The 26,836-nt window shown below is 41.5% G+C and overlaps 1 protein-coding gene across 1 annotated transcript in view; it reads right to left on the bottom strand.

Annotated features, from left to right (window-relative positions):
- The window catches only part of LOC118804784 (cAMP-specific 3',5'-cyclic phosphodiesterase 4D-like), a 50,663-nt gene extending 27,190 nt beyond the window's left edge, over positions 1-23,473 (bottom strand). Inside the window, exons 1-3 of the mRNA XM_036565433.1 lie at positions 23,000-23,473; positions 21,798-21,855; positions 20,420-20,649 (exon numbers count right to left, since the gene is read on the bottom strand). Of these exons, the coding sequence (XP_036421326.1) occupies positions 20,420-20,649; positions 21,798-21,839 (272 nt within the window). The 5' untranslated portion in view covers positions 21,840-21,855; positions 23,000-23,473. The remainder of the gene's footprint in view (positions 1-20,419; positions 20,650-21,797; positions 21,856-22,999) is intronic.
- Between the last annotated feature and the right edge of the window lie 3,363 nt (positions 23,474-26,836).

Here is a 26,836-nt window from a genome sequence, read left to right as displayed (position 1 = left end):
AGCCCATTAGCTGAACTGCTTGTTAAACAAAGTGAGGTTAAATTCTTTCATGACTTAAATTTCATTCACAAACAGTTTGTGATACAAACACACGTGTATTTATGAGACTTCTCCATGCTGTGAGTTTTCACCTTTCTGATGGGTAAAAGTTTTCGGTCTGCTCCTCTTTCTGCCGTGCTGCGGCTGCTGCGATTGTCTATAAGCTCCACTCAGAGTAGGAACTGTAGCACATTGAGAGTTTATGAAACAATCTCAGGTGAAACTGCAGCTTGTTTGACTAAATTGCAATGATGGTATTTCAAAGTGTCCACGATAACGCTGTGAAGTATCACAATATACCTAATAAGAGAATACTGCACATGTCTAAACCGCGTACAACATGAAGATGCTCTATAAAGGCATTAACTAAATGCTAATGGCTAAGTGCTAAACAGCAGGCTATGAACAGTTCTACTGTAGATAGTGAATCTTCAATACACAACCAACAAGGATCATGCAGGCCTTAACAATGATTAATGATCGATATTCATTTAATTCATGCACACAATAAACTAATGAATGAATGCTTTGAGCTACAGCTGGGCAGTGTGACAATATTTATCATTATCGTGATAAATTACATCACAATGTGTCACAATATACTTCTACTCCCACAATATAGTCTACGCACATCATGGATAACATCAGTACTAATCAGTTCCCGACTGCATGTTTGATTACAAAGTGAGTAAAATCCTGTTTAACTGAATTTAGTGCAGTGTGTGAAATGTTATACACAAGTAATTGGATTCATAGTTTTGATAGTGTTTTTGAAACGTGTCACTACTTTGTCTCTTCTAACGTATCAGACGTCAGAGAAAAAAATATTGTGACATATTGTGTAAAGTAAAAAACTTAGTATCATGATATTACATTTTGCCATTTCACCACCTCTACTCTTATTCTACTAATTACTAATTACTATTAATTACTGTTCTTCCCCAACACAGCCTTTTATTCTATTACATAAAGAGCACACACTATCCAAGCCCTGGATGTTGTAAATATCCCAGACTTGCAGTTCCTGTTTCACTCATGCATAAATGAGCCGTGCAAAAGTAAGTTTATGAATATCTCCTCAATGTCTGCACTCGCATTTATGTAACCAGATCAATGTACAATACAGCTCTTGTCTCTTAGATTCCTGCAGTATCTGCAGGCACTGCGCTTCACTTTGGCTTCCACTGTTTGCACATTTAGCTCTGGAGAAAGTGAGTAATGAGAAAATGTAAACGCAAACGTAAACATAACGTTCCAGTGAATCTGCTCTTCTCTTTTAAAGAGACCACCTACAGGGTTTGGCGATGTTTCCTGGTTGAACCCCAATCAGACTCGCACTGATCCATTGATTCTCAGCCTCAGGCTGTCCGGGAAGCACAGCAGCTGCACAAACACACAAACGCTAACACACCACTCTCTGCGTATTCAGACTATATCTGGTCCTGCAGTGAGTCTGTCTGATTAAACACACCACAGCTTTCTGACGTTATGGTGAATAAAACAGTAATTAACTATGTAGATTCTTCTCTACAGCAGAATGACTGAAATGTCACATAAGTGAGAGTCACACTGGTGACAGTCCAAACTTCTGGATGGCAACGACGACAAACGATCAGATTGACTACTAACATTCTAACTCCTTCTGTTCAAATGAGTATTTTCCTATTTCTACACATGTTCTTGTGACTTTGATGTACCTTGTCTGCTGCTGTAATAATTTAGACTGATAAAGTTCTCTATCTGTCTATGTATCTAAAATCAAACACACCTCTTACTCTGCATACTCTGCATGTGGATGTCCAGGTGGATGTATATGTGGAGGCCAAATACTACAAGATTATGCAGATGATACTCAGATCTATTTCGATCTCTCCCCCAAGCAGCTACAGTCCCCTGGACTCACTTTGTAAGTGCCTTGAGCTCATCACTAACTGGATGGAACAAAACTTTCTGCAGCTGAATAAACATGAAACAGAGATTTTATTGGGAATAGCAATGAGAGGCACAGACTAGCAGAATATCTGGACTCGACAGTCCTAAAATCTAAAGGACTAGTACGTAACCATGGTGTACTGATGGACTCTGATCTCAGTTTTATTAGTCGTGTAAAAACAGTTACTAAATCAGCTTTTTATCAACTTAAGACCGTCAACAGTATCAGAGACGTTCTGACTAAAGCAGAGCTGGAGAACCTCATCCACGCCTTCATTCCCAGCAGGATTGATCACTGTAATGGTCGCCTAACTGGACCCCCAAAAAAGACACCACAACAAACAGCCTCAGCTGGTTCAGAATGCAGCTGCCAGAGTCTCACTAGGAGTAAAAGAAGGAACACCCCCCCCACACACATTCTTAAACCCTTAGTCTGGTTACCAGTCTATTCCAGAATAGGCTTTAAGGAGCTGTTACTGCTCTATAAATGTCTTAATGCTGCAGGAGCAGCGTATTTATCTGATCTGCTGCAGCGATATGAGCCGAGCAGAACTCTCAGATCATTAGGAACTGGTCAGTCAGTCCTGCTGAAGGTGGAGGCTAAACATGGAGAAGCAGCGTTTAGATACTGTGCTGCTCTTAAATGGACCCAGTGGACAGAGAGCATTAGAAGAGCCCCGACGCTGGACACTTTAAATCAGCCTGAAAACGTTCCTGTCTGAGCAGCTTTCAACTCAGTTTAAACACTGTTAGCGTTTCTAGACCCTTTTTGATCTGTAACGACACTTTATTGTTTGAATTTAATTTTACATTTTTAATTAGATTTTTAACTATCCTAATTTAATTTCTAATTTGATTTTTAATTTAAGGATTTTCTCTTTTAAATCTATTGTTTTAATCATGTTTTAATTTCTATTCTCCTTTACTTTTTTAAACGACTGTGTTTTCTCGTTTGTAAAGCACTTTGAATGACAGTAGTGCATGAAAGGTGCTGTATAAATAAACTTGCCTTGTCTAGAGATGTGAGATGTGTATGAGAGCATTTTTCTCCATTGATCCACTGTTTATCAGTGATTAGTAAACCCCGCAACCAGAATCCACTCTGTAGGACTTAGTCAGGTATCATACAGTCAGTCCTCATGCACACATCTCTCTCAAAACCTTCTACATTTACTGAGACGCCTGAAACACAGAAGTTAATCCATCACCCAGATTACACAGTGGGAATGTTACAGCTGTGGCATTGCAGCGGTTTTCTATAAAAAAGTAAGGACAAAATTCTGGCTCCAGGCTGCTGCTACTGTTTTTAGCAGTGTGTCATGCAGTGTCAGATCCCATAGAACAGAGAAATCTAATCTTGATATCTCTGTAGGTTCTCCTGGTCTACAATGAGATCAGATGTTCAGACTAATCTTCCACCTAAGAAATGCCAAATATTGCCAAAGTGCATCCGTTTTTAAGTCAACAGGAGGCCGTGAAGCTCATTCATGACTTTATTTCAGGAGACTGGAGTCCTGTAAAGCTCTGTTTACTGCTCTTCCAAAAAAGTCAATTGAGAAACTACAGCTGATTCAGAATCTGCTGTTAACAAAAACTAAGAAGAGCTCCTCACTCCTGTTCTAGCTACACTGCACTGGCTCCCTGTGTCCCATTCAAAGCTCTTAACGGTTTAGCTCCTTCTTTTATCTCTGTCGTTTTATGTCCCTACTCGAGCCCTCAGATCCTCCACAGCCGTCTGTTAAACTTTCTGATAGGCCCCCAAAATAAATCTGGGAAAACAGCCTTCATCCACGACACACCCAAACTGTGGAGCAGTGTACCAAACAGTTTTAAAGAGGCTCAGAGGACATTTAAACAACTTAAAACATCCCTTTATAATCAAGCTTACAGCTGACAAAATGCCTTTTTTGTTTGTTTATTTATTTTATCAATTCTTTTCATTTATCCCTTTTGTTTTAACCACTGTTGTATTTTTATTTGAGCTATTTTTGATTTAAAAATTGATTTCTTGTTTGTAATTTTTATTCATATGACCCTCACTGTTCTGTGCATTTTCTATTGTTATTTTTATTTGTTGGATTTTTTATTAATGGTTCTGTTATTGATTATCTTTTCACTTGTCCTTCTCTGTTGCTCTTACTGTAAGGCACTTTGAGCTGTATTTAACGTGCTATATAAAGACTTATCCATCCATCCATCCATCCATCCATCATCTAAACCGCTTATCCTTCTGGGTCGCGGTGGGGCGCTGGAGCCCACCCCAGCTGCCATCGGGCGGAAGGCAGGACACACCCCGGACAGGCCGCCAGTCCATCGCAGGGCAGACAAACAGACATATACATCCACACACACACACACTCACACCTACGGGCAATTTAGCACGTCCAATTGACCTGACTGCATGTTTTTGGACTGTGGGAGGAAACCCACGCAGACACGGGGAAACATGCAAACTCCACACAGAAACGACCCTGGTCACCCAGCCGGGAATCGAATCGAACCCAGGCCATTCTTGCTGTGAGGCGACAGCGCTACCCACTGCGCCACCGTGCCGCCTATAAAGACTTATTATTATTATTATTATTATAAATAACACTCTTAAATCTCTCCTGCTGCTCAGATGTTCCTCCTGTATCTCATCTGTATCTCATCTCACTTTTAAAGAAGAATCATCATTATGTCACCTGAGACATAAAAGAGATTACTTAACAACCCAACCTGGTTTGAGTCAAGTGCCTGATGATGTAGGCATGCAGATAGCGCCACGCTAATTGTTGGGGTATAAGTTTCTATCACTTGTTAGCTACATTAGCCTCGTAGCTCCAGCGCTAAAACTAAAGAAGCAAACTTCAGACCCCAAACACGTCTCGGCTGATCCGTGAGTGAGAGGCTGTACATACCCGATGCAGGAGTGTCTCCGTGTGGAGTAGCCGGTCTTCCTGGGGAAGCGAGAATCTTTGTTCATGGCGGAGGGTGAATTACGTCTCTGTTCCAGTTACAATCTGATGGGAGTTTTTCCTACTTCAAACAGCAAAACCTCAGCACAGCTGAAAGCCTCACCTCCACTGGTTTCTCCTGTTTGTCCCCAATCCACATTATGCCAAACTTAAGGTCAAGCTGAAGTCCAGCATCAAACAGAAGCCTCCATCTGCCGCTAAACTCCTGCTGTGTCTTACTATCTGACTGTGACTGCACTAAACCATTAAACAAAGGAAGCAAACACGTAAAACTAATGAGGAAACAGAAACATTCACTCTGAAACGCAAACTTATGCAGGTACATTCAGCTGTAACTCACTGCACCAATGATAATCTACACACTGCAGTCAGTACAGCTAATACAGCCGCCGGGACACAAGGCCGGAATCAGCTCTGAGATCTGAGAACAGTTTTATCTGATTTTGCATTAATCCGTCGCTTTCCTAAACCTCCAAAGTAAAAGCTTAAACTCTCCGACCCTCAGAGCGTCTGAGTGTGAGCTAAACCCAGGTCCTAGGTCTGGTCAGATCAGTCAGTAAGTTATTTCCATAAAAGAATAAAAAAGCCAGATCCAATATGGATAAAGAAAAACTCTCATAATCCCATCATCACACGCTCCCAACACACACTCCGGCCTCTCCGCTCTGAGTTCACAACACTGAGACTACATTCATCCTGGGACAGTGAGAGAGAGAGAGAGAGAGAGAGCGAGAGAGAGAGAGAGAGAGAGAGAAGAGAGAGAGAGATAGAGAGAGTGACAGAAAGAGAGAGAGAGAGAGAGGGAGGGAGAGAGAGAGAGTGACAGAGAGAGAGAGAGAGAGAGAGGGAGGGAGAGAGAGAGAGAGACAGAGAAAGAGAGAGAGAGAGAGAGAGAGAGAGAGAGAGAGAGAGAGAGAGAGAAAGAGGGGAGAGAGAGGGGGGAGAGAGAGAGGGGGAGAGAGAGAGAGGGGAGAGAGAGAGAGAGGAAGAGACAGAGGGAGAGAGAGAGGAAGAGACAGAGGGAGAGAGAGAGAGAAAGAGGGAGAGAGAGAGAGAGAGAGAGAGAGAGAGAGAGAGAAACTGTGATCAGCAAGTATACTTTTTCTCACAGTGTTTCCATAGATGGAGGTTAGGGTTCCTGTGTGGTTCTCAGAGCTTTTTGCAGATGGAGGTTATGGTTCCTGTGTGGTTCCTCAGAGTTCTGCTGTAGATGAAGGTTATGGTTCCTGTGTGGTTCTTCAGAGTTTGTCTGCAGATGGAGGTTAAGGTTCCTGTGTGGTTCTCAGAGCTTTTTGCAGATGGAGGTTAGGGTTCCTGTGTGGTTCTCAGAGCTTTTTGCAGATGGAGGTTAGGGTTCCTGTGTGGTTTCTCAGAGTTTTGCTGCAGATGAAGGTTAGGGTTCCCGTGTGATTCTCAGAGCTTTGCTATAGATAGAGATTGAGGTTCCTGTGTGGTTCTCAGAGCTTTGCTACAGATGGAGATTAGGGTTCCTGTGTGGTTCTCAGAGCTTTGCTACAGAGAGAGGTTAGGGTTCCTGTGCTGATTCAGTGCTCCTGCTGGATGTGTTTCTGCATGAAAAAGACTGAGATCGATCCCCATATGGCATTGACCTGTTTCCAAATGAGGTGGCATCTCCACCCTGCCTGCAGCTAAATAACGACATTGTTAGTGTTCAATCCAATAGACAGAGGGAGGGAACAGCAGCCTGTTCACACACAACCCAACACACAACACACCAACATACCATCTGACGGCTTCAGCTGCACTTAATAACAGACCCTCTGCGTCACGATCGTCTACAGTTTCCTTCAGTAATACGGTGGAACTTTATGCAGGGAAACACACAGACTTTAAAGGTGCTCTGCTGAGTGGAGTTGAGAAAAAGTGAATATCCACAGAGCACCGTGAATTAGAAGTAATCCTTGATGCTTAATATTTCAGCACCACCGATTTAGAACATCTCACAATGTTCCTAGTGATACTGGCCATTAGCAGTATATGTGGTTAGCAATATGTGTGGTTCCTCAGAGTTTTTTGCAGATGGAGGTTAAGGTTCCTGTGTGGTTCTCAGAGCTTTTTGCAGATGGAGGTTAGGGTTCCTGTGTGGTTTCTCAGAGTTTTGCTGCACATGGAGGTTAAGGTTCCTGTGTGGTTCTCAGAGCTTTTTGCAGATGGAGGTTATGGTTCCTGTGTGGTTTCTTAGAGTTTTGCTGCAGATGGAGGTTAGGGTTCCTGTGTGGTTCTCAGAGCTTTTTTGAATTAAAAGTAATCCTTGATGCTTAAGATTTCAGCACCACCAATTTAGAACATCTCACAACGTTCCTAGTGATACTGGCCATTAGCAGTATATGTGGTTAGCAGTATGTGTGGTTCCTCAGAGTTCTGCTGTAGATGGAGGTTATGGTTCCTGTGTGGTTCCTAGTGATACTGGCCATTAGCAGTATATGTCCAAAAGTATCCAGACACTCTGCACCCGTAGCTGACATAGGCGTCCAATTGCAGACATACAGCTTGTACAATCTCCATAGAAAAGCACTGACCAATAGAATGGGACACTCTGGAGCAGCTGCACATGATCCTATGATCTCCATGTCCAATGCTCAGCGTGGGCTAGAGGGGTATAAAGCCCCCCACCACTGGGCTGTGGAGCAGTGGAACTGTGTTCTCTGGAGTGATGGAGCTCCATCCAACACCTTTGGGATGAGTTGGAGTGACCCAGAACTGACCATCCAACATCAGTACCTGACCTCACTAATGCTTAGTAAGATCCTCACAGCAATGTTCAACATCTAGTGTAAAGCCTTCCCAGAATAGAGGCAGCAAATGGGGAAATGAATACTCTGGATTTCAGAAGAGACGCTGAGTCAGCAGGCGTCTACAAACTTTTGGACATACAGTATAACTCCAGTCTCATTCACAAAGAAGCAGGAAGGCAGCAGGTTTTCTCTCCAGCCAAACAGGAGTAAACCTCATATAACTGATCAGCTGTCTGAAGCCTGAGACCACCTGATTAAACTAGTGGACTCAGGTGAGCTCCTGCTGGAATGGAATGAAAAGCTGCAGCTAAACTGGCCCTTTGTGGAGACGACTGGTGCTGTTCACTCTCAGAAATAAAGTCTGTGCTAAACTGTCACTGGGGCGGTTCCCTCTCGTCACTGGGGTGGAACCCTCAAGGCTCCATCTCAGTACCTTTAGTCAGGGAACATAACTGAACCATAATCCACTGAAATGATATGTTCTAAGCTGTACTGACTCCACACACCCCGTCTCGTCTCCAGGCTTTTATTTTACTGTTCTGTTTAAAACATTCGGTTATGAAAAGGTACAAATACGAACTTTTCACCTGGAAACACTTATTTAAGGTTCACAATCAGACCTTAAAACCACTGTTGGAGCTTTGAGGAACATTTACACTGTTTGTACCTTGATGGACGAAAAATGTTCCTGAATAGAACCTCGATTTCTAACAGTGAAGATGGACTGATCTCTGTTTTTTAGTAAAGAATTGGATTTGCAGCATTGAAGTTCAGTCAGCAGTGGCTGATAATAGTGTTGCTTCTACTGATAAGAACCTCTTGCCTTTAGGGCTGCGATCAGACTTGGCAGGTTCAGTTAGATTAGAATGAGCTGTGGTGTGGCTGATCTGTTAGTGCGCTACGTTACAGCGAGTGTGAACGCTACAATCTTAACACTGCCACACCAAATAAGTGGAGCGAGACCCCCTGGAGCAGGTCGGTCTCGGTTCGCTTCAGAACCAGTGCTGGTGTGGTTCATCTGAAGTATGAACACAATACAGACCAAAGACACCTAAACGGCCCAAAGACGGAACAAACCGGCGTCTCCTCTCTGCAGAACTTCTCTGCTCCGTGGAGAACACGAGTTAATGTGTTCATCATCTCTTCCTCAGCCCTGAATCGGTCATTACAGAGTGGACAGTTTGGGTTTTAAAGCGATGTCTGAAGACATTATTAAATACTCCATATACACATTTGACTGCACATATAAATTATGTTCAGTGTTAATGTGCTGAGGTTTCTCCATTCTGTAAAAGCAGTGAGCCACTCGAGGCTGTTAGAGGGACTTCACTCCTCTGAGTTGTAACCATGGTAATACAGGGAGTCTCGTAACTGGTTACTCTAATATCACAGGACAGATAAAACAAGACGTAAATAAAACCAGCTAAAACAGAGAACAGCACGATTCAGAAAGTTCAGCAGACACTGTCACAGCTCCTGTACATTATAAAATCTGCCCAATCAGCAGTGATCTTTCACTTGTATGACTTCTGTTTACATCTTTTGGTTTGACGTTTAATATATGAGTGTGAACAATAAACAAACCAGAGCTAAAATACAACAACGCACCATTTTCTACTTTGGTCTGGGCCAAGAGACCCAAAATGCACCAAACACCAATGCATACACGATGACCATCCCTACAGAGAGTCCTCGGGTGGAGAGGCACACAGTGCCCGGAGAAAAGTGTCTGGAAACCCTGGGCGTGAAGCAGGCAGCACTTTCTGTGCCAGGACACCTCCGCTATCTCTGAACTACTCTGAGATACGGGCAGGTTTGGTTTGTTTAATCGTTTCCCTTCTTCCTCCATCCTGCCATGATTCATCTTTAAGAGTGTAACTCATGCGTTTGTGTGTCCAATCCATGACATTTTTTCCATACAGAAATCTTCAATGTCTATGAAGTTTGTTCCCTCTTCAGGTCTGACCTGTGCAGACTTCCACTATTTACACAGAGCAGCGGAGCGGCCGGCAGGAGTGTCCATCAAACGGACAGCTCAGAGTAAAGCTCAGAGTAAAGCTCACAGCCTCGCCGAAGCTTCAGGAGTTTCAAAGTTAACAGCTGTTAAACAGAGCAGCTCTGTCTGTTTATATCACACAAGCTGGTGACGTACAGTTCATGACCTGTATGTCAAGCATTCGTCTAGAACCCTGTCTCATAAATTTGCTACCATAACGCAGCTTTTCTGCTCATTGGACACCTCAGTGCAAACTGTTTATAGTCCATGCTAAGTCAGTGAAATTATGATGTTGTGTTTGGTGATATCTTGAGGAAAGCTGACTTGGTACCAGATTTGTGTTCATTAATCCTCTAATGATCAAAAGATTTTTAATACTAAATTCTTTGTATTCTCTCTCTTTATATATATATATATATGTATATACGTATATATGTATATATATATATATACGTATATGTGTATATATTTATTCTAAAGTGTCTAATGACTCTAATGTGTGTGTGTGTGTGTGTATATATATATATATATATATATATATATATATATATTAGGGGTGCGGGAAAAACTCGATTCTTAGATGCATCGCGATGCGGACGTGAACGATTCTGAATCGATTCATTCAACGTCAAAAATCAATTTTCTAAATATTTAATTTATAACGTAATGTTGACGGAACGCAAAAGGCGGAACTGGAAGTGGGTAAGTGCAGCGCCCGGACAGTCTGTGGGGCACATAACAAAAACACTACTGGAGGAGCGAGAAATTCGACCGGCTCCCTCTGCATTAAGTCACAGCACAAATGATAAGAAGAGCCATTTTGCCTTTCAACGAAGTCAAACCAGCTTGGGAGCCACAACATCTAATGTCCAGTGTGTCTCAGTGTGTGTTAATGTCCTAGTATAGACTAAACAATATAAACGAGAGCGCAGATTTACTCCGCTCTGCTTTAAGCTTTAGCTTTAGCCGCTTTCCTCCCATCTCCGCCAGAAAACCTTTCCTCAAAACTAGAAGAGTTTCTTGTAAAATGTCTCAGCGTCCGGCTGTTTTACGAGGCTGAAGTCGCTTCTCATTCGCCAGCTTCTCGTTCTAATTTTCCCGTTCCACCTTAAATTCTGCCTTAGGCGCCGAATGTAACTGCTGCACCATTTAAGGTGGAACGGAAAATTCGAAAGAGAAGCGAGTTCATTCACGCAACTTTTTAGAGAAAGACAGTCTCTCAGCAGATTTAACCAACCGCGCTGCTTATAAATGCGAATAAGTCTCCAAATGTTCGTCTTAATCTGTTTTTTCGTTCGCTACTGGCGAGGCCAGACCTCGGGGCTGTGTGACCTGCTGTCTGCTGTCAGTCGTTGAGAACCGGGGCTTTCGCGCTATGCTGCACACTTTGGAGCCGAGATTCAGCGTCCAGTCTCGAAAATACCCCCCACTCTCTACAACGAGACCAAAAGGACGGCTGTAACGCGCTGCGTGGGCACCCATTACCACTGGATCTTATTTCAGGGTAACAGCACATTTTATCGCAGATGAGTGGCAGCAGCGTCTCTGAATGAGAGCCTTCTAGTTCACTTGCCACATCACTTCCATTTGATTTATTAATAAAAGATATTTTAGATATTTAAAGCAAAGTGTTTGTAATGATCCGTAATGCATTTACATTCTGGATCATTACAAATACTTTGCTTTAAAACTACCAAGTCCTCAGACAGTAGGAAGATAGAGATCCTGTATGGAGAAAAAAGATGCATCGATAATCGTTTTATAATCGCATCGCAGCCCTCTGAATCGTAATCGAATCGAATCGTGAGGTGCCTAAAGATTCCCACCCCTAATATATATATATATATATATATATATATATATGGAACTAGATTTTTTCCCAAGCACTTTTGGAGGATTTACATTGGTCCATTCATCATTCATCATGAAATAAATATATATATATATATATATATATAAATAATGAACTCGTAAGTTTCACTCACAAAGCGTTCCTTAAGAGCTATATTAACAGTGAATTTTTTACATCTACTCTTAAAATAAATAAAGCACCACCCAAACAACTATTTCAGTCCAGTGTAAAACTTGTTAAGCACTTTTATTCACCCAGAGCCACTGAATAAGCTGTATGACAGTATGACAACCATCTGACAACACTTTATCAATACAACTTTAAGAAGAATGTTGGAATGATTGGAAGGTGATGCTGATGTTTACATTTCTCTGGTCAGGTTTGGTACAGCTACCTGAGAAGTCTGACTTTAGTCCAAAGGACACAGTCTGTAGCCAAACTGTCTTACTGTCATTTGTTTGTCATTTTTTGAGAGATGAGCTCATTTAGAGAGTAAACTGTACCTTGGACACCCCTCACCCAGACTGCTATAATGCTAATATTTATATTGTTCAGTAAAGCATATTTAAATATGGTGATATTCAGTTAAATCCATATATCAAACCACAGTGGTGAAATGTAATGAAAATTGAAAATGAACATTAGAACATGTAAAAGAAGAGAGTTTGTTTGAACCTTGAGAAGATGTGCTGACACTAAACCCTGCAGGGCCACAGATCTCGCAGAACAAAGAGACCTATTGATCCCAACACAGCACACAGCCCACCTCCTTTAGTATGGCCATGTTATCATTGATACAAAACCTGATAGGGTGCAAATGTCTTAATAAGCCACAGCATATGCCTTGTGATGTTTTGTTACGTAGATGCCACTAGCACAAGACACCCAACTCTGCAACTTTGTACTAGAGCCTTAAACTGAGGTCATAAGCACTTATGTGATGAAAAGAGAGAACCCACCAAATCACCAATACCAAACATCAAACACCAAACCACCAACACCAAACCTTCACAACACACCGACATCAAACACCAAACCACCAACACCAAACCTTCACAACACACCAACAACATCAAACACCAAACCATCAACACCAAACCTTCACAACACACCGACATCAAACACCAAACCACCAACACCAAACCTTCACAACACACCGACAACATCAAACACCAAACCACCAACACCAAACCTTCACAACACAGCGACATCATCCAACACCAAATCAGCAACACCAACTACAAAACCATCAAAACCAAACAGCAAACCGCCATCGCCAAACCTCTAAACCACCAACATCATACCATCAACATCAAACAGCAAAGTATCAGTGTCAAACCTGCATATAACCAACATCAAACAGCAAACACCAGCACCAAATCATAAACGTCAAACAGCAAATAACCAAAGCTAAACCTCTAAATCACCATCACCAAACCATCATCAAACACCAAACCACCAACGCAAAACTAAATCACCAAAATCGAACCTCCATATCAACAACAAACCATCATCAAACGCCAAACCACCAACACAAAACTTCTAAATCACCATCACCAAACCATCATCAAACACCAAACCACCAATGCAAAACCTCTAAATCAACAAAATCAAACCTCCATATCAACAACACCAAACCATCATCAAACACCAAACCACCAATGGCAAACCACCAAAGCTAACAACAAAAACTCCAGCACCAAACTCCAAACTTCTAACATCACCAAACCAACATCAAACACTAAACCACCAGTGCGAACACAGACACATAAAAAGTTCTCAGATTTCCACATAGCGTGGAACATGTGTATCTAGGTGTGTGTTGGTGTGAAGAGTGTATCTGAGTGTGTGTTAATGTGAAGTGTGTACCTGAGTGTGTGTTAGTGTGAAGAGTGTATCTGAGTGTGTGTTAATATGAAGTGTATACCTCGGTGTCAAGTGTGTATCTGGATGTGTATTAGTCTGAAGAGTGTACCTGGGTGTCAGTTATTGTGAGGAGTGTATCTGGGTGTGCATTGTTCATGTGTTCCTGGGTGAGTAGTAGTGTGAAGAGTGTTCCTGGGTGTGTGTTAGTGTGAAGAGTGTACCAGAGTGTGTGTTAGAGTGAAGATTGTACCTGGGTGTGTGTTAGTGTGAAGAGTGTATCTGAGTATGTGTTAGTGTGAAGAGTGTATCTGAGTGTGTGTTAATGTGAAGAGTGTACCTGGGTGTGCATTAGTGTGAAGTGTTAGTGTATCTAGGACACGTGTATCTAGGTGTGTGTTAGTGTGAAGAGTGTACCTGGGTGTGTGTTAATGTGAAGTGTGTACCTGGGTGTGTGTTAATGTGAAGTGTGTATCTGAGTGTGTGTTAGTGTGAAGTGTGTACCTGGGTGTGTGTTAGTGTGAAGAGTGTATCTGAGTGTGTGTTAGTGTGAAGAGTGTATCTGAGTGTGTTAATGTGAAGTGTGAACCTGTGTGTGTTAGTGTGAAGACTGTATCTTGTGCGTGTTAGTGTGAAGAGTGTATATGAGTGTGTGTTATTGTGAAGAGTGTACCTGAGTGTGTGTTAGTGTGAAGAGTGTACCTGGGTGTGCATTAGTGTGAAGTGTTAGTGTATCTAGGACACGTGTATCTAGGTGTGTGTTAGTGTGAAGAGTGTATCTGAGTGAGTGTGTTTCTGTGAGGTGTGTACCTGGGTGTGTGTTAGTGTGAAGAGTGTACCTGGGTGTGCATTAGTGTGAAGTGTTAGTGTATCTAGGACACGTGTATCTAGGTGTGTGTTAGTGTGAAGAGTGTATCTGAGTGAGTGTGTTTCTGTGAGGTGTGTACCTGGGTGTGTGTTAGTGTGAAGTGTACCTGGGTGTGTGTTAGTGTGAAGTGTGTACCTGGGTGTGTGTTAGTGTGAAGAGTGTACCTGGGTGTGTGTTAGTGTGAAGTGTGTACCTGGGTGTGTGTTAGTGTGAAGAGTGTACCTGGGTGTGCATTAGTGTGAAGAGTGTGTCTGAGTGTGTGTGTTCGTGTAAAGGGTGTACCTGGGTGTGTGTTCGTGTGAAGAGTGTACCTGGGTGTGTGTTAGTGTGAAGAGTGTACCTGGGTGTGTGTTAGTGTGAAGAGTGTACCTGGGTGTGTGTTAGTGTGAAGAGTGTACCTGGGTGTGTGTGCCAGAGTGAAGCGCCTCTGCAGAGTGATGCTGCGGTTGATGCGGAGCTTCCTGAAGAGCCCTGGGGAGTTTCGAGGGGAAATCCGAGGAGAGTTGCGCGGAGACATTTTCGGGGGATCCGGCTGGAGAGCTTCCCTTAGAGACGCTGGGTTTGAGCTGCAGGTGGGACGGCCTGTCGCTGCCCTTCTTCTCCTCCAAGCTTTCAGACAGCGTTTCACTCATCGCTTCACTCGGCTCTACGGGTATAAACCCCCTAACAGCTTCACCTGCCTGCCTCGGTCCTGCCACGGCGCCGGAGTGAAGTTAAGTCATTCGGAGTCGCTCTCAGTAAAAAATCTCTCGACCTTCAGGACGTCTTACAGCCCAAACTGCAGACGCTGCTAATGGATCCCACCAGCAGAACCGTTCCTCATGAACTGCTGTGTTTACATAAAGGCCTTCCCTCCCCCAGACTAAATATGGCAGGCCGATTTACAGTGACAGTGAACCATGGCAGAACTGGCCCACCTCCACCATGTGCGGCACTCTCCACTCCTCACTGTTTCCTGCTCCAGTCACTCAGTATATTTCATTACTGACCACTGACAAAGGTCCCTTGAAGACAATAGGAGGACAAGAACATCACAGAAACCCCCTCAAAGGAGTCAGTTTGCTCTTCACATGCTCTGAGCTTACCGTGCGAAGTCACATGAAAGAGTACAGAGTGGAAAAGAAAAGGCGAAGTTAAAAACAGAGCGTCACGATGGGTCTTTATCTCCGACTTCAAGCCTCCCCCTGTAGGCTTTGATCATCTAAAGGGCTAAAAAGGTTCATGCAGTCTTACAGCTGCCAGATAAACTCACTCCTCTGAGAGGAAAACAGTCTGAGCAGATTAAACCTCACTCAGACATAACCGGAATGCTGCGGTGGCTCAGAAACAGCTCTGAGTTCGCTATCAGGGACCATCTACACGGGTTAAATGTACTCAGTGTACGTTGCTGCGTCTCCTTTCCCGTTTTGAGGAATTCTCTGCTGCAGAAACAGAACATGGTGCAGAAACTTCAGTAGAACTGACTGACTTTGCTGTCCTACTGAGCACAGCTGTGTACGTAACGCAGTAAAGTAAGACTCCACCTCGTCTCCATCTGCTGAAGGTCTAACGTACAGTTAATTATCACACAAAGCAATTAGAACACAAATAAACATTCATAATCCGTGACTCTGAGCTCCTTCATTCGACCCACAACTGTTCTCGTTGATTTTAGTCGGTACTTTTTTAATTTTAAACCATTTTCTTATTTGATTGTTTTATACTGATTTTATGTTTCTATCTTAGTCAGTTGTTTTATCTCTTTTATTGTTTAAACTTAATAATTTAGTTCATTTATATATGATAGTTTTATTATTTCAGTGGTTAAAAAGTCCATATCCTACATTTTTCCTGTTGCTTTGGTGTTAAAATATCATGATGCATATCACGTATGGTGAAAATTTCTTCCAGTATCATGATATATTTTTTCCATATCACCCACCAGCACTTTTTAACTGACTACACATATAATTAGCCCTGTTTGGTTGGTTTTAGTGCAGCACAGTGTGTGAAATAATGAACACAACTCGCCCCCTGGAATTATAAGGTTCTCTCTGGGTTCTGAGCAGTTTTGAGATATTGAGCTTGAAGGATTTTCAACAGCAGAACTGATATGTGGAGCAGGCCTCTTCAATACATGGAAATGACAGAAACCCTAAATTTATACTAAATATTTAATATCAAAATCCTATCAAATCTGTAAATGGGTTTTTTTGGAACAGGTCAAATGCAGATAGAACCTTCTAATCCTAAGAACCCACTTTCTGCTTGGAGTTCTAAGGTTCTATCTGACAGAACATGAAAAGAAGCAACGATTTTCAAGAAACACAAACAGTTTATACTCATAATTTGTTTTAAAACATAAAATTAGCATAACAGTGTCGACATTACCATAACGTTAAATTTAACGCTTTCTATAACCTTTTTATTTTTTATGACATTAATTTCTTGTTTTAGGACAAATCATTTTTTTTTTTTTTATCCAAAAAAGCATCGGTTGATAGAAGGTATTATCTAACACACATATTCTGTCCAGTGCAGAGGTCAGTTTTAGGAACCATTAGTTTAGGTTTCCTTTAGATAAACAGCAACCAGAAATCTGAAGCACCAAAATGTCTTATTTTGGGAGAAAGAAGAAAAAGTATGAATGAAATTAATGTTTATGTTGTAATTAGGACCCCATAAATTCAAATGTTCACTATTTAATTATCTTTAAATCTTAATATTTATCACATTTAAGACAGTAAGTGTTTTTAAAGAGCTGTAAGACAACAGGCAGAGTTTCAGCAGCATGTTTTTATGTTTCATAAAGTTTTATAAACCTTTCCCACTGTCACTGATAGAACCTTATAGAACTAAGTTAGAGTTTGATTTCGGAGACAGAACCTTTTTTGTTTTCTAGATAAAGAGCCTGAAAATGCACACAACTTAAAAACGCCTCACATTATGTAAAGAAGCGTCACAGAATCAGAAAATGAGAAAAACTTAATTTTGATAAAATGTCAGAACCTCATCATTCCGAGGGGACGAAATCACTGCATTGATAGTTTTGACAGTATTTTTAAATGTGTCACAGCTTCGTCTCTCATAAACAATCAGATGTCAGAAAAAGTGAATAATTTAACACATTGTGTATCAAATTATCTCAGCCTGAAAAAAGAACCACCACTCTGTCCATCTCAGAGTTCTCCTGCTCCAACACACCTGGTCCAGCTAATTAACTAATGAACTGATTAACGAGGCAAACTGAGAGTGAAGACTAAACACACAGAGCGCTGAGACTTCAGAGCAGAGCCGAGACGCAGGATCTGGCTCCCTCTGCTGGTCCTGGACTGAACGTCCTCAGTGAGAAACAACTGTTTCAAATCATTAAACCCTTTAATATGAATCCGAGTAGGAAACCTGAGCTTCCTGGAGGGATTTGTTTATTTTATAAGCGCCTCTTTTTGCGTAACTGTAATGGATTCATCTGTTAGAATTATGAACTGATTATTTTCTCCTTGTATGGTGACTTTCGGTATCATGAAAAATGTGCTCAAATACAATTCAGTCACAGTGTTATTACATGATTTATGCAGCTGATTTTTTCAGTGTACGACTAAACTAGAGTGAATTTAGTTCTTACTGAGTTTGTGGCCAAAAAACACCTTAATATGAGACATTAGTCAATGTCATTAATGTCATTAGTCAATCTGACTGTGGAAGAATGCATTATGATGCATTATTACTCTGGACTTTGTAACAGTGTGTTTCCAGATGACCCGACTGACTTCATCCTTTTTTTTTTCTTTTCATAGAGCACTTCCTGTAACCTTTACACACAGCTCACTGATCCCCCTCAGAGATAACCACTCTCTACAGATCAAAGATACGCCTCACTCTCTCACAACACCTGCAGGAGTTTTCCGCCAGCTGCAGACGCTGAAGGTGAAAGAGCAAAACCAACATGATGACGAACCGAAGGAGAGCAGGTCTCTACAGTGCTGAGTCAGTGTTTCAGCTCACTGAGGGTGAAAAGAGCCGCAGAGACCCGTCCGTCCGCTCAGGAGGAACAGCGTGAGGATCATTACTGAACATTCTGAGGCCTGAACATTGTGCTACTTCAGAGCTGGGTGGGCTCTCACACCCTGATTAATTGTTTTGTAGGCAAGCATAAAAAAGAGTTATTATTTCATAACTTTCAGAAAGAAGTGTAATCAACACTAATATAAACACAAAAACACTAATTAGCTTTAACCCCTTCAGATCTTAGGCTTATCTCACACTGAGGCTTATTATTCAGTGACTACAGGGACTTCTTACATTATAGAAGTGTACAATAAATCTATGGGCCGCCGGTGGGCCTGACCACGTAAGGGGTTAACTACATGGACCATCATAAACCGCTCAAACTGCTAAACACACAAAAACCGCCAAGTGACCATTTTAGACAGAGTTCAGCATCTTCTGTAAGTAGAAACAACAACAACCAAGCGTTGTGATGTCAGCATTTTTAAAAAGCTGATTTTTTTCTTTGTTTGTTTTTTAACTGTTTTCAGTGACCGAATGTGCCGTTTACATGTGAATGGAAGGCAAAAATGCTGGGAAGACAAAAAAAGAACTGAAAACTTTTAAAAAAGTGAAGAGAACTGAAAACTATTTTGAAATGGACCCCTGAGTTTGTTCTCTATTTTGTATTTAACCCTGTAAAAGTCTTACTATTCAGTAACTACAGGGACTTCAGTACAAACTGGCTGAGCTATTCTTAGATTATAGAGGTGTGTAATAAAACTGGCCATTTAAGGGCTTAATTTGTCTTTATTTAATCCACTAGTTCACACCTTCAATCTGCTCGACCTGTCCTGCATTATAACCTCCAGCCAGGGCGTTCAGGGCTCAGACGCTCTGACTACCAGCACATCTTTATAGATCCTCACACCAATCACAACAACTGATTTCTTCAGAACAAGATTCAGTGTAACAGGAAATCTCAGCATGATTCTCTAATCCAGTATAGTTGGCTAATAAGAACCTAACACCTGCACTGCTGAACAGGTTTAATCCCAATGTTCCAGATATCTGCTTTAAGGTAACACCAGAAGGAACCCTAACGGACTGTGTGAGAGTCAGTCTGTGCAAAGATTGTGAACGAAGTAATCAGCACAGTTTACAGCACTCCTGCTCAGGTATTTCCAGTTTGCCTTCAGCTTTTTGGGTCTTAATTCAGAAACATCGTCATTAAAAAAACACAAAACACAAAACATCTCTGCATTCCACATGCAAAGCCTTTCACTGCCGTGTGCTGGAAGAATGTAACCCACCCAGTTTTAGGCTCATGGATGAGAGAACTGTGTTCATGTTTGGCGCAAGAGAGACTTACATACACAGTCAAAAAGAAAAGCAGTATTTTTCAGAAGATGTGGGGATGATTTATATGTTTATGAAGAGAAAAAAGAAAGAATAGAAGAAAAAGAAACAGATTTATGAAGCAGGTTTAGTATCTTCTTTATGTTCTCTCGTACATATTTATCTGTCTTATGTGAATATTTGCAATGTACTAATTTAAGCACAAAATATCTATATCTATCTATCTATCTATCTATCTATTTATTTATTTATTTATTTATTTATTCATTTCTTTTTTTATTGTACCCGAATACAGAAATGGCTTCAAGGTTAGGACTGTGTGTGTATATATATTTGAGAGTTTATATGTTCTCTTGTATTTCTTGTATTTCTTAAAATGCATAATCTTTCAAAAAAAATGATCATGATTCATTTCCATGTGACTAATTTCAGAATTATGTTCACAATTGTTTTAAAATAAGCTTACTTTTTTCATTCATTCATGGTGGAGGGATACATGCAAGGCGTTGTGAGGCAAAATAGGCCCCAAAGACTATTTAGATGCTTTAATTCACACATGAGTCTGGAGAAACTAACTGCACAGAAGTGAAATATAGAGGTATAGAATCAATACAGCAATACATTTAAACATAAAAGCCTGAGGATTTTATTTTGACCAGAAACTAGGCGCATATTTTAATATAAATATAATAAAGAATTTCATAGAATATTAGTAGAATGTTGCAGTAATTAATTACAATCAATAATAATATTTGAAAATCAGTGCAGTTGGACCACTACCTTCAGACCAAAGCCCAGGTGGCTCACCTAACTGATAAAATAACATCTTACCAGTGTTTCTGCACTTTGTCCAAGATGGTGTCCTCGCTGGCCCCCAGACAGAAGGTCACTTTGGTGGGCGCCTTGCTGATGAAGTTCTCCTGGTCAGGCTGAGCGGAGCTCCTGCAGGACAGCCGGGGGAGCTGCAGGATTCCAGAGCAGCTCCTCTTCACTGCATAGCAGGCTGAGGGCACGGAGCCGGAGCAGTGGGGCGGCTGCTGAGGCCCACAGCCCCAGTCCCTCTGCAGGAAACACACAAACACACAAACAAACAAACAAAAATTCAGCAGGTTCTCTAAAAACTACGGCTGCAACGATTAACTCACAATATCGTCCATAACGATAAACACTGTCACGTTTCAACAGGCAAAAATGATATTAATCATATTAATGCGTTAATGTTTACATTTTCAGATTATTCGAGCATTTAACATTACAGAAGATCAATATTAGAGACTTTAGAACAGCACAGTGAGTTTAGCCTGAACAACTCAGTAGCACAGAAAGGCTAAACCAAAGCTCAGCTTTATTGGGCCCTGATCTAACATGCTAAACACAAGCTAGTCCTGAGCTGCACCAGCCATGAGCAGAGACGTTATACATGAGGAGATGGTCACTGGTTAAAATATGAACGAAAACGCTCACAGTGCTTAATATGGCTTCTCCCGCCCTTCAGGAAAAACAGCCAATCTGCTTGCTGGTTACGCCGAGTGGAGACAGGTCAACGATATCATGGTGCATGGGGCCGCCCCCCTCATTGTGGAGATCTGTGCGGGCGCAGTGGCCAGAACAACCTAACATATCATGTTTTTCTGCGTTATTGAGCCAAAAGCTACAAACTATTTTTAGTGTTTTGGTCAGATTTTATCAGTGATTTCAAATCTGTTTTTAAAACAATAATCTGATCTTCAGTTTCAACTGTTTTGGTTTCTCCTCACTCAGAGAGAGGAGTCTGGTCTTGTATGGCTGGAAATAACTGCCCGGCGGTGTTGCAAAAACGGCTGCCGAGTGAACAGACTTTCCCATTAGGACTTTGCCATGAGACCCAAGCTAACACACATGCAACAAACTGCTAGAAATGAGGCGTGAACCATTGCCTTTACTAATTAGAACCATTGCTTTTACTAATTAGAACCATTGCCTTTACTAAAGAACCTTTGAAGAGCCACCTTTTCCAAGAGATTAAGTTTACATATATTTTTGTGAAAAATAAGTGACCTGCTCTTCCTGCGTTTTAGTATAAAAGACCTTCTATTAATAAAGCTGGGCAGTAAAGCTGGGCTGTAACAGGGAAGATGTGTCTGAAAGACGTTTTTGTTGTTGAAGTAAATCCACCAACTGTCGGATACGTTTAAAGGACAACGTGCAACTGTCCAAATATCCAGCTCACCTCGGAGGGCCAGAAGCTCTTCAGGGAAGATGTTTTCCTCATCTTAGTGGAGTCAAACCTGGAACAAAATAAACATATGGACATAAGCCAACACTAACACATCAATTTAAAGGGGAATTACACAGACTTTTATAATGGAATCATTCATTGTAGAGAAACTTAGCAATTCAGACATCTTTACAACACAAATATAGGCATTTTATTCACTGTCCAGAACCACCAGTGAACCTACACGAGTCTTCTGAGTTTATATGGAATGTTGATGATGGAAAATAGTGGAAAATCTGAAATAATAAGTTTTCTTTGGGGACTATTTTGCCTCACAGCGCCCTGCATGTATCCCTCCACCATGAATGGAGTTTAAGTTCTCTAAACTATCATAAAACAGTGTCTCAGTCATCAGGCAGTGAATTCATAACCATTTCATGTAGGAACTTTCTGTGAGGGAGCTTTTAGAGGTGGACGTCTGGTTCCTATCACCACCACTGTGAACAGTTCTGACTCTGTAAGTTTATCTAGAACAGAGCGTTTCACACCAAACCACTCTGAACTGCTCTGAACCACCCTGTTTACATCTTAACCATTGAATTATGCAGAAATTCTGAAGAACTGGTGAAATTCCCCTTTAAGTTAGCTAACCTAGCTAGGGTTAGCTGTTATCCAGGTTATCCAGACAGGTTAACAGCTAACATTAGCTTAGCACTCAAATTATTCAATATTTGTTTGTTATTAATTACTTACACCACTTTTCTACTTTCTAATGAATAAATAACTTACAGTCAGTTTTAATCCCACTAAACTCTGATAACCTGAGCTAAGTTACCTAGCTGGCTAATTTCTCACAGAACTACAGAAATGTGATGTTCATGATGTGATACATATATCACAATCATTTCATTTATTACAGCTCATATTAATTCTCAGCAAAATTACTTACTTGAGAAGTTATAAGAGTTTATAATAACTGAACTGGAGCTGAGTGATTCAGCTCAGTCAGCAGCTCTCGCTGATCAGTAGTTTCTGTTAAAACCTGAATTTACAGTGAGTGACTGTGCTGTGTTACTACAGCGAGGTTATTAATTCAATCAACATAAAATCTAAAACTTACAGGTAAAAATGGATCAAATTATGAATTCATTAATAAATTATATTGATTTAAATATATTACAGTCTGATAAATTATAGAGTCACAGGTAACTCACCTTCAGAGTGAAGAGCTGCATCAGAACCTTAATAATTTCTCAGATTGTCGAGTCTCTCCTCTGGAGCAAATCAATAATCAATAAATAAATACCATAATAAATAATGAAAAGGTGAATTACAAACAGAACTGAGCACGTGTGCCGTGTGTGTGTGCCGTGTGCGTGTGTGGTTTTATAGTCAGATGGTGGAATGTCCGGTTAGTCTGGATTTACAACTAACACACACACACGCACACACACGCACACACACACACACACACACACACACACACACACACAGAGTGTTCTTTCACTCTGAATAACAACATTCAAAATAAACTGATCACTCGTTTATATTAAAATAAAGCTTTATTTAAACTCGTTCTGATCCTCAGACTGAGGCGGAAAATCTAAATAATAAACTGAGTAAAATCTATTTTGACCCAAACCCTGATTATTTACTCATTACTGTGTCTCAGTGAGACCTACTGACCAGTTCTGATCCCCATTATGATTCAGATTCTGATTCAGATTCTGATAAAGATTCTGATTCTAATTCTGATGATTCAGATTCTGATTCTGATTAAGATTCCGATGCCGATTCTGATTCTGATTAAGATTCTGATTCTAATACTGATTCTGATTAACACTCTGATTCTAATTCTGTTTCTGATTCTGCCTCTGATTCAGATTATGAATGAAATTAAGATTTAGATTCTCATTAAGATTCTGATTCTAATTCTGATTCTGATTCAGTATCTGAGACTTGAGGCTGAGGACTAGAAGAGCCAAAGCAGACAGCAATGGATTACGATGAAGACGTGATGAAGATGCAGTAAAGACATGTTGAAAGATGCTGTGGACAATGTGCTGAAGATGTGATGATGATGATTAATGTGCTGGAGATGTGATGATGATGATTAATGTGCTGAAGATGTGATGATGATTAATGTGCTGGAGATGTGATGATGATGATTAATGTGCTGGAGATGTGATGATAGAAATGACAGATGTGGTTGAAGAAGTGATGGGAGATGTAGTGGATTATACAACAAAATAATCAAAATTCTGTTTACTCGATTATTGTAACACCTAATCAATACAACCTTATTGAACAGAGTCTGTAACGTGTGTGGCAGTCAGTGTGTGTGGCTGTTCCGGAGAGTTTAAAATGTGCTTCATCATGATGATGATGATGGGAAGTGAGAGGTAATCAGAGCTGATCTGCAGAGTCTCTCCGTCTGAGAGATTCAGCTCCTGATAACCAGTCAGTCAGTCGAGTTTCTCCCCTCTGACTCAACAGCATTTACTCCAGAGTTCACTCCAGAGCATTTACTCCAGAGTTCACTCCAGAGCATTTACTCCAGAGTTCACTCCACAGCATTTACTCCAGAGTTCACTCCAAAACATTTACTCCACAGTTCACTCCACAGCATTTACTCCAGAGTTCACTCCACAGCATTTACTCCACAGTTCACTCCAGAGCATTTACTCCAGAGTTCACTCCAGAGCATTTACTCCAGAGTTCACTCCACAGCATTTACTCCAGAGTTCACTCCAGAGCATTTACTCCACAGTTCACTCCACAGCATTTACTCCAGACTTCACTCCACAGCATTTACTCCACAGTTCACTCCACAGCATTTACCCCAGAGTTCACTCCACAGCATTTACTCCAGAGTTCACTCCACAGTATTTACTCCAGAGTTCACTCCAGAGCATTTACTCCAGACTTCACTCCACAGCATTTACTCCAGAGTTCACTCCACAGCATTTACTCCACAGTTCACTCCAGAGCATTTACTCCAGAGTTCACTCTACAGCATTTACTCCAGACTTCACTCCACAGCATTTACTCCACAGTTCACTCCACAGCATTTACTCCAGAGTTCACTCCACAGCATTTACTCCACAGTTCACTCTACAGCATTTACTCCAGAGTTCACTCCACAGCATTTACTCCACAGTTCACTCCACAGCATTTACTCCAGAGTTCACTCCAGAGCATTAACTCCACAGTTCACTCCAGAGTTCACTCCACAGCATTTACTCCAGATTTCACTCCAGAGCATTTACTCCACAGTTCACTCCACAGTTCACTCCACAGCATTTACTCCAGATTTCACTCCACAGCATTTACTCCACAGTTCACTCCACAGTTCACTCCACAGCATTTACTCCAGACTTCACTCCACAGCATTTACTCCAGAGTTCACTCCACAGCATTTACTCCAGAGTTCACTCCACAGCATTTACTCCAGAGCATTTACTCCAGAGTTCACTCCATAGAATTTACTCCACAGTTCACTCCAGAGTTCACTCCACAGCATTTACTCCAGACTTCACTCCACAGCATTTACTCCAGAGTTCACTCCACAGCATTTGCTCCAGACTTCACTCCACAGCATTTACTCCAGACTTCACTCCACAGTTCACTCCAGAGTTCACTCCACAGCTTTTACTCCAGACTTCACCCCACAGCATTTACTCCAGACTTCAGTCCACAGTTCACTCCATAGTTCACTCCACAGTTCACTCCAGACTTCAGTCCACAGTTCACTCCATAGTTCACTCCACAGTTCACTCCAGAGTTCACTCCACAGCATTTACTCCAGACTTCACTCCACAGAATTTACTCCACAGTTCACTCCACAGCATTTGCTCCAGACTTCACTCCACAGCATTTACTCCAGACTTCACTCCACAGTTCACTCCAGAGTTCACTCCACAGCTTTTACTCCAGACTTCACCCCACAGCATTTACTCCAGACTTCAGTCCACAGTTCACTCCATAGTTCACTCCACAGTTCACTCCAGACTTCAGTCCACAGTTCACTCCATAGTTCACTCCACAGTTCACTCCAGAGTTCACTCCACAGCATTTACTCCAGACTTCACTCCACAGAATTTACTCCACAGTTCACTCCACAGCATTTACTCCAGAGTTCACTCTACAGCATTTACTCCAGACTTCACTCCATAGAATTTACTCCAAAGTTCACTCTACAGCATTTACTCCAGGGTTCACTCCACAGCATTTACTCCAGACTTCACTCCACAGCATTTACTCCAGAGTTCACTCTACAGCATTTACTCCAGAGTTCACTCCACAGCATTTACTCCAGACTTCACTCCACAGGGTTTACTCCCGACTTCACTCCACAGCATTTACTCCAGAGTTCACTCTACAGCATTTACTCCAGACTTCACTTCACAGCATTTACTCCAGAGTTCACTCCACAGCATTTACTCCAGACTTCACTCCACAACATTTACTCCAGAGTTCACTCCACAGCATTTACTCCAGACTTCACTCCACAACATTTACTCCAGAGTTCACTCCACAGCATTTACTCCAGAGTTCACTCTACAGCATTTACTCCAGAGTTCACTCTACAGCATTTACTCCAGAGCATTTACTCCAGAGTTCACTCCATAGAATTTACTCCACAGTTCACTCCAGACTTCACTCCACAGCATTTACTCCAGAGTTCACTCTACAGCATTTACTCCAGAGTTCACTCCAGAGCATTTACTCCAGACTTCACTCCACAGCATTTACTCCAGAGTTCACTCTACAGCATTTACTCCAGACTTCACTCCACAACATTTACTCCAGAGTTCACTCCACAGCATTTACTCCAGAGTTCACTCCACAGCATTTACTCCAGACTTCACAGCACAACTCCACACACAGAGCATTACAGCACAAATTCAGTACACACACACTAATACACACACAATCATACACACTGACACACACACTAACACACACTCACACAGATACACACACTAACACACACTCACACAGATACACACACACACTCACACAGATGCACACACTAACACACACACACT

The sequence above is a fragment of the Colossoma macropomum genome, unplaced genomic scaffold (assembly GCF_904425465.1).
Source record: "Colossoma macropomum unplaced genomic scaffold, Colossoma_macropomum, whole genome shotgun sequence".
Classification (NCBI taxonomy): Eukaryota; Metazoa; Chordata; class Actinopteri; order Characiformes; family Serrasalmidae; genus Colossoma; species Colossoma macropomum.
The sequence above is the reverse complement of the archived record's forward strand: the minus strand, read 5'-3'. Positions and strand labels throughout refer to the sequence as shown.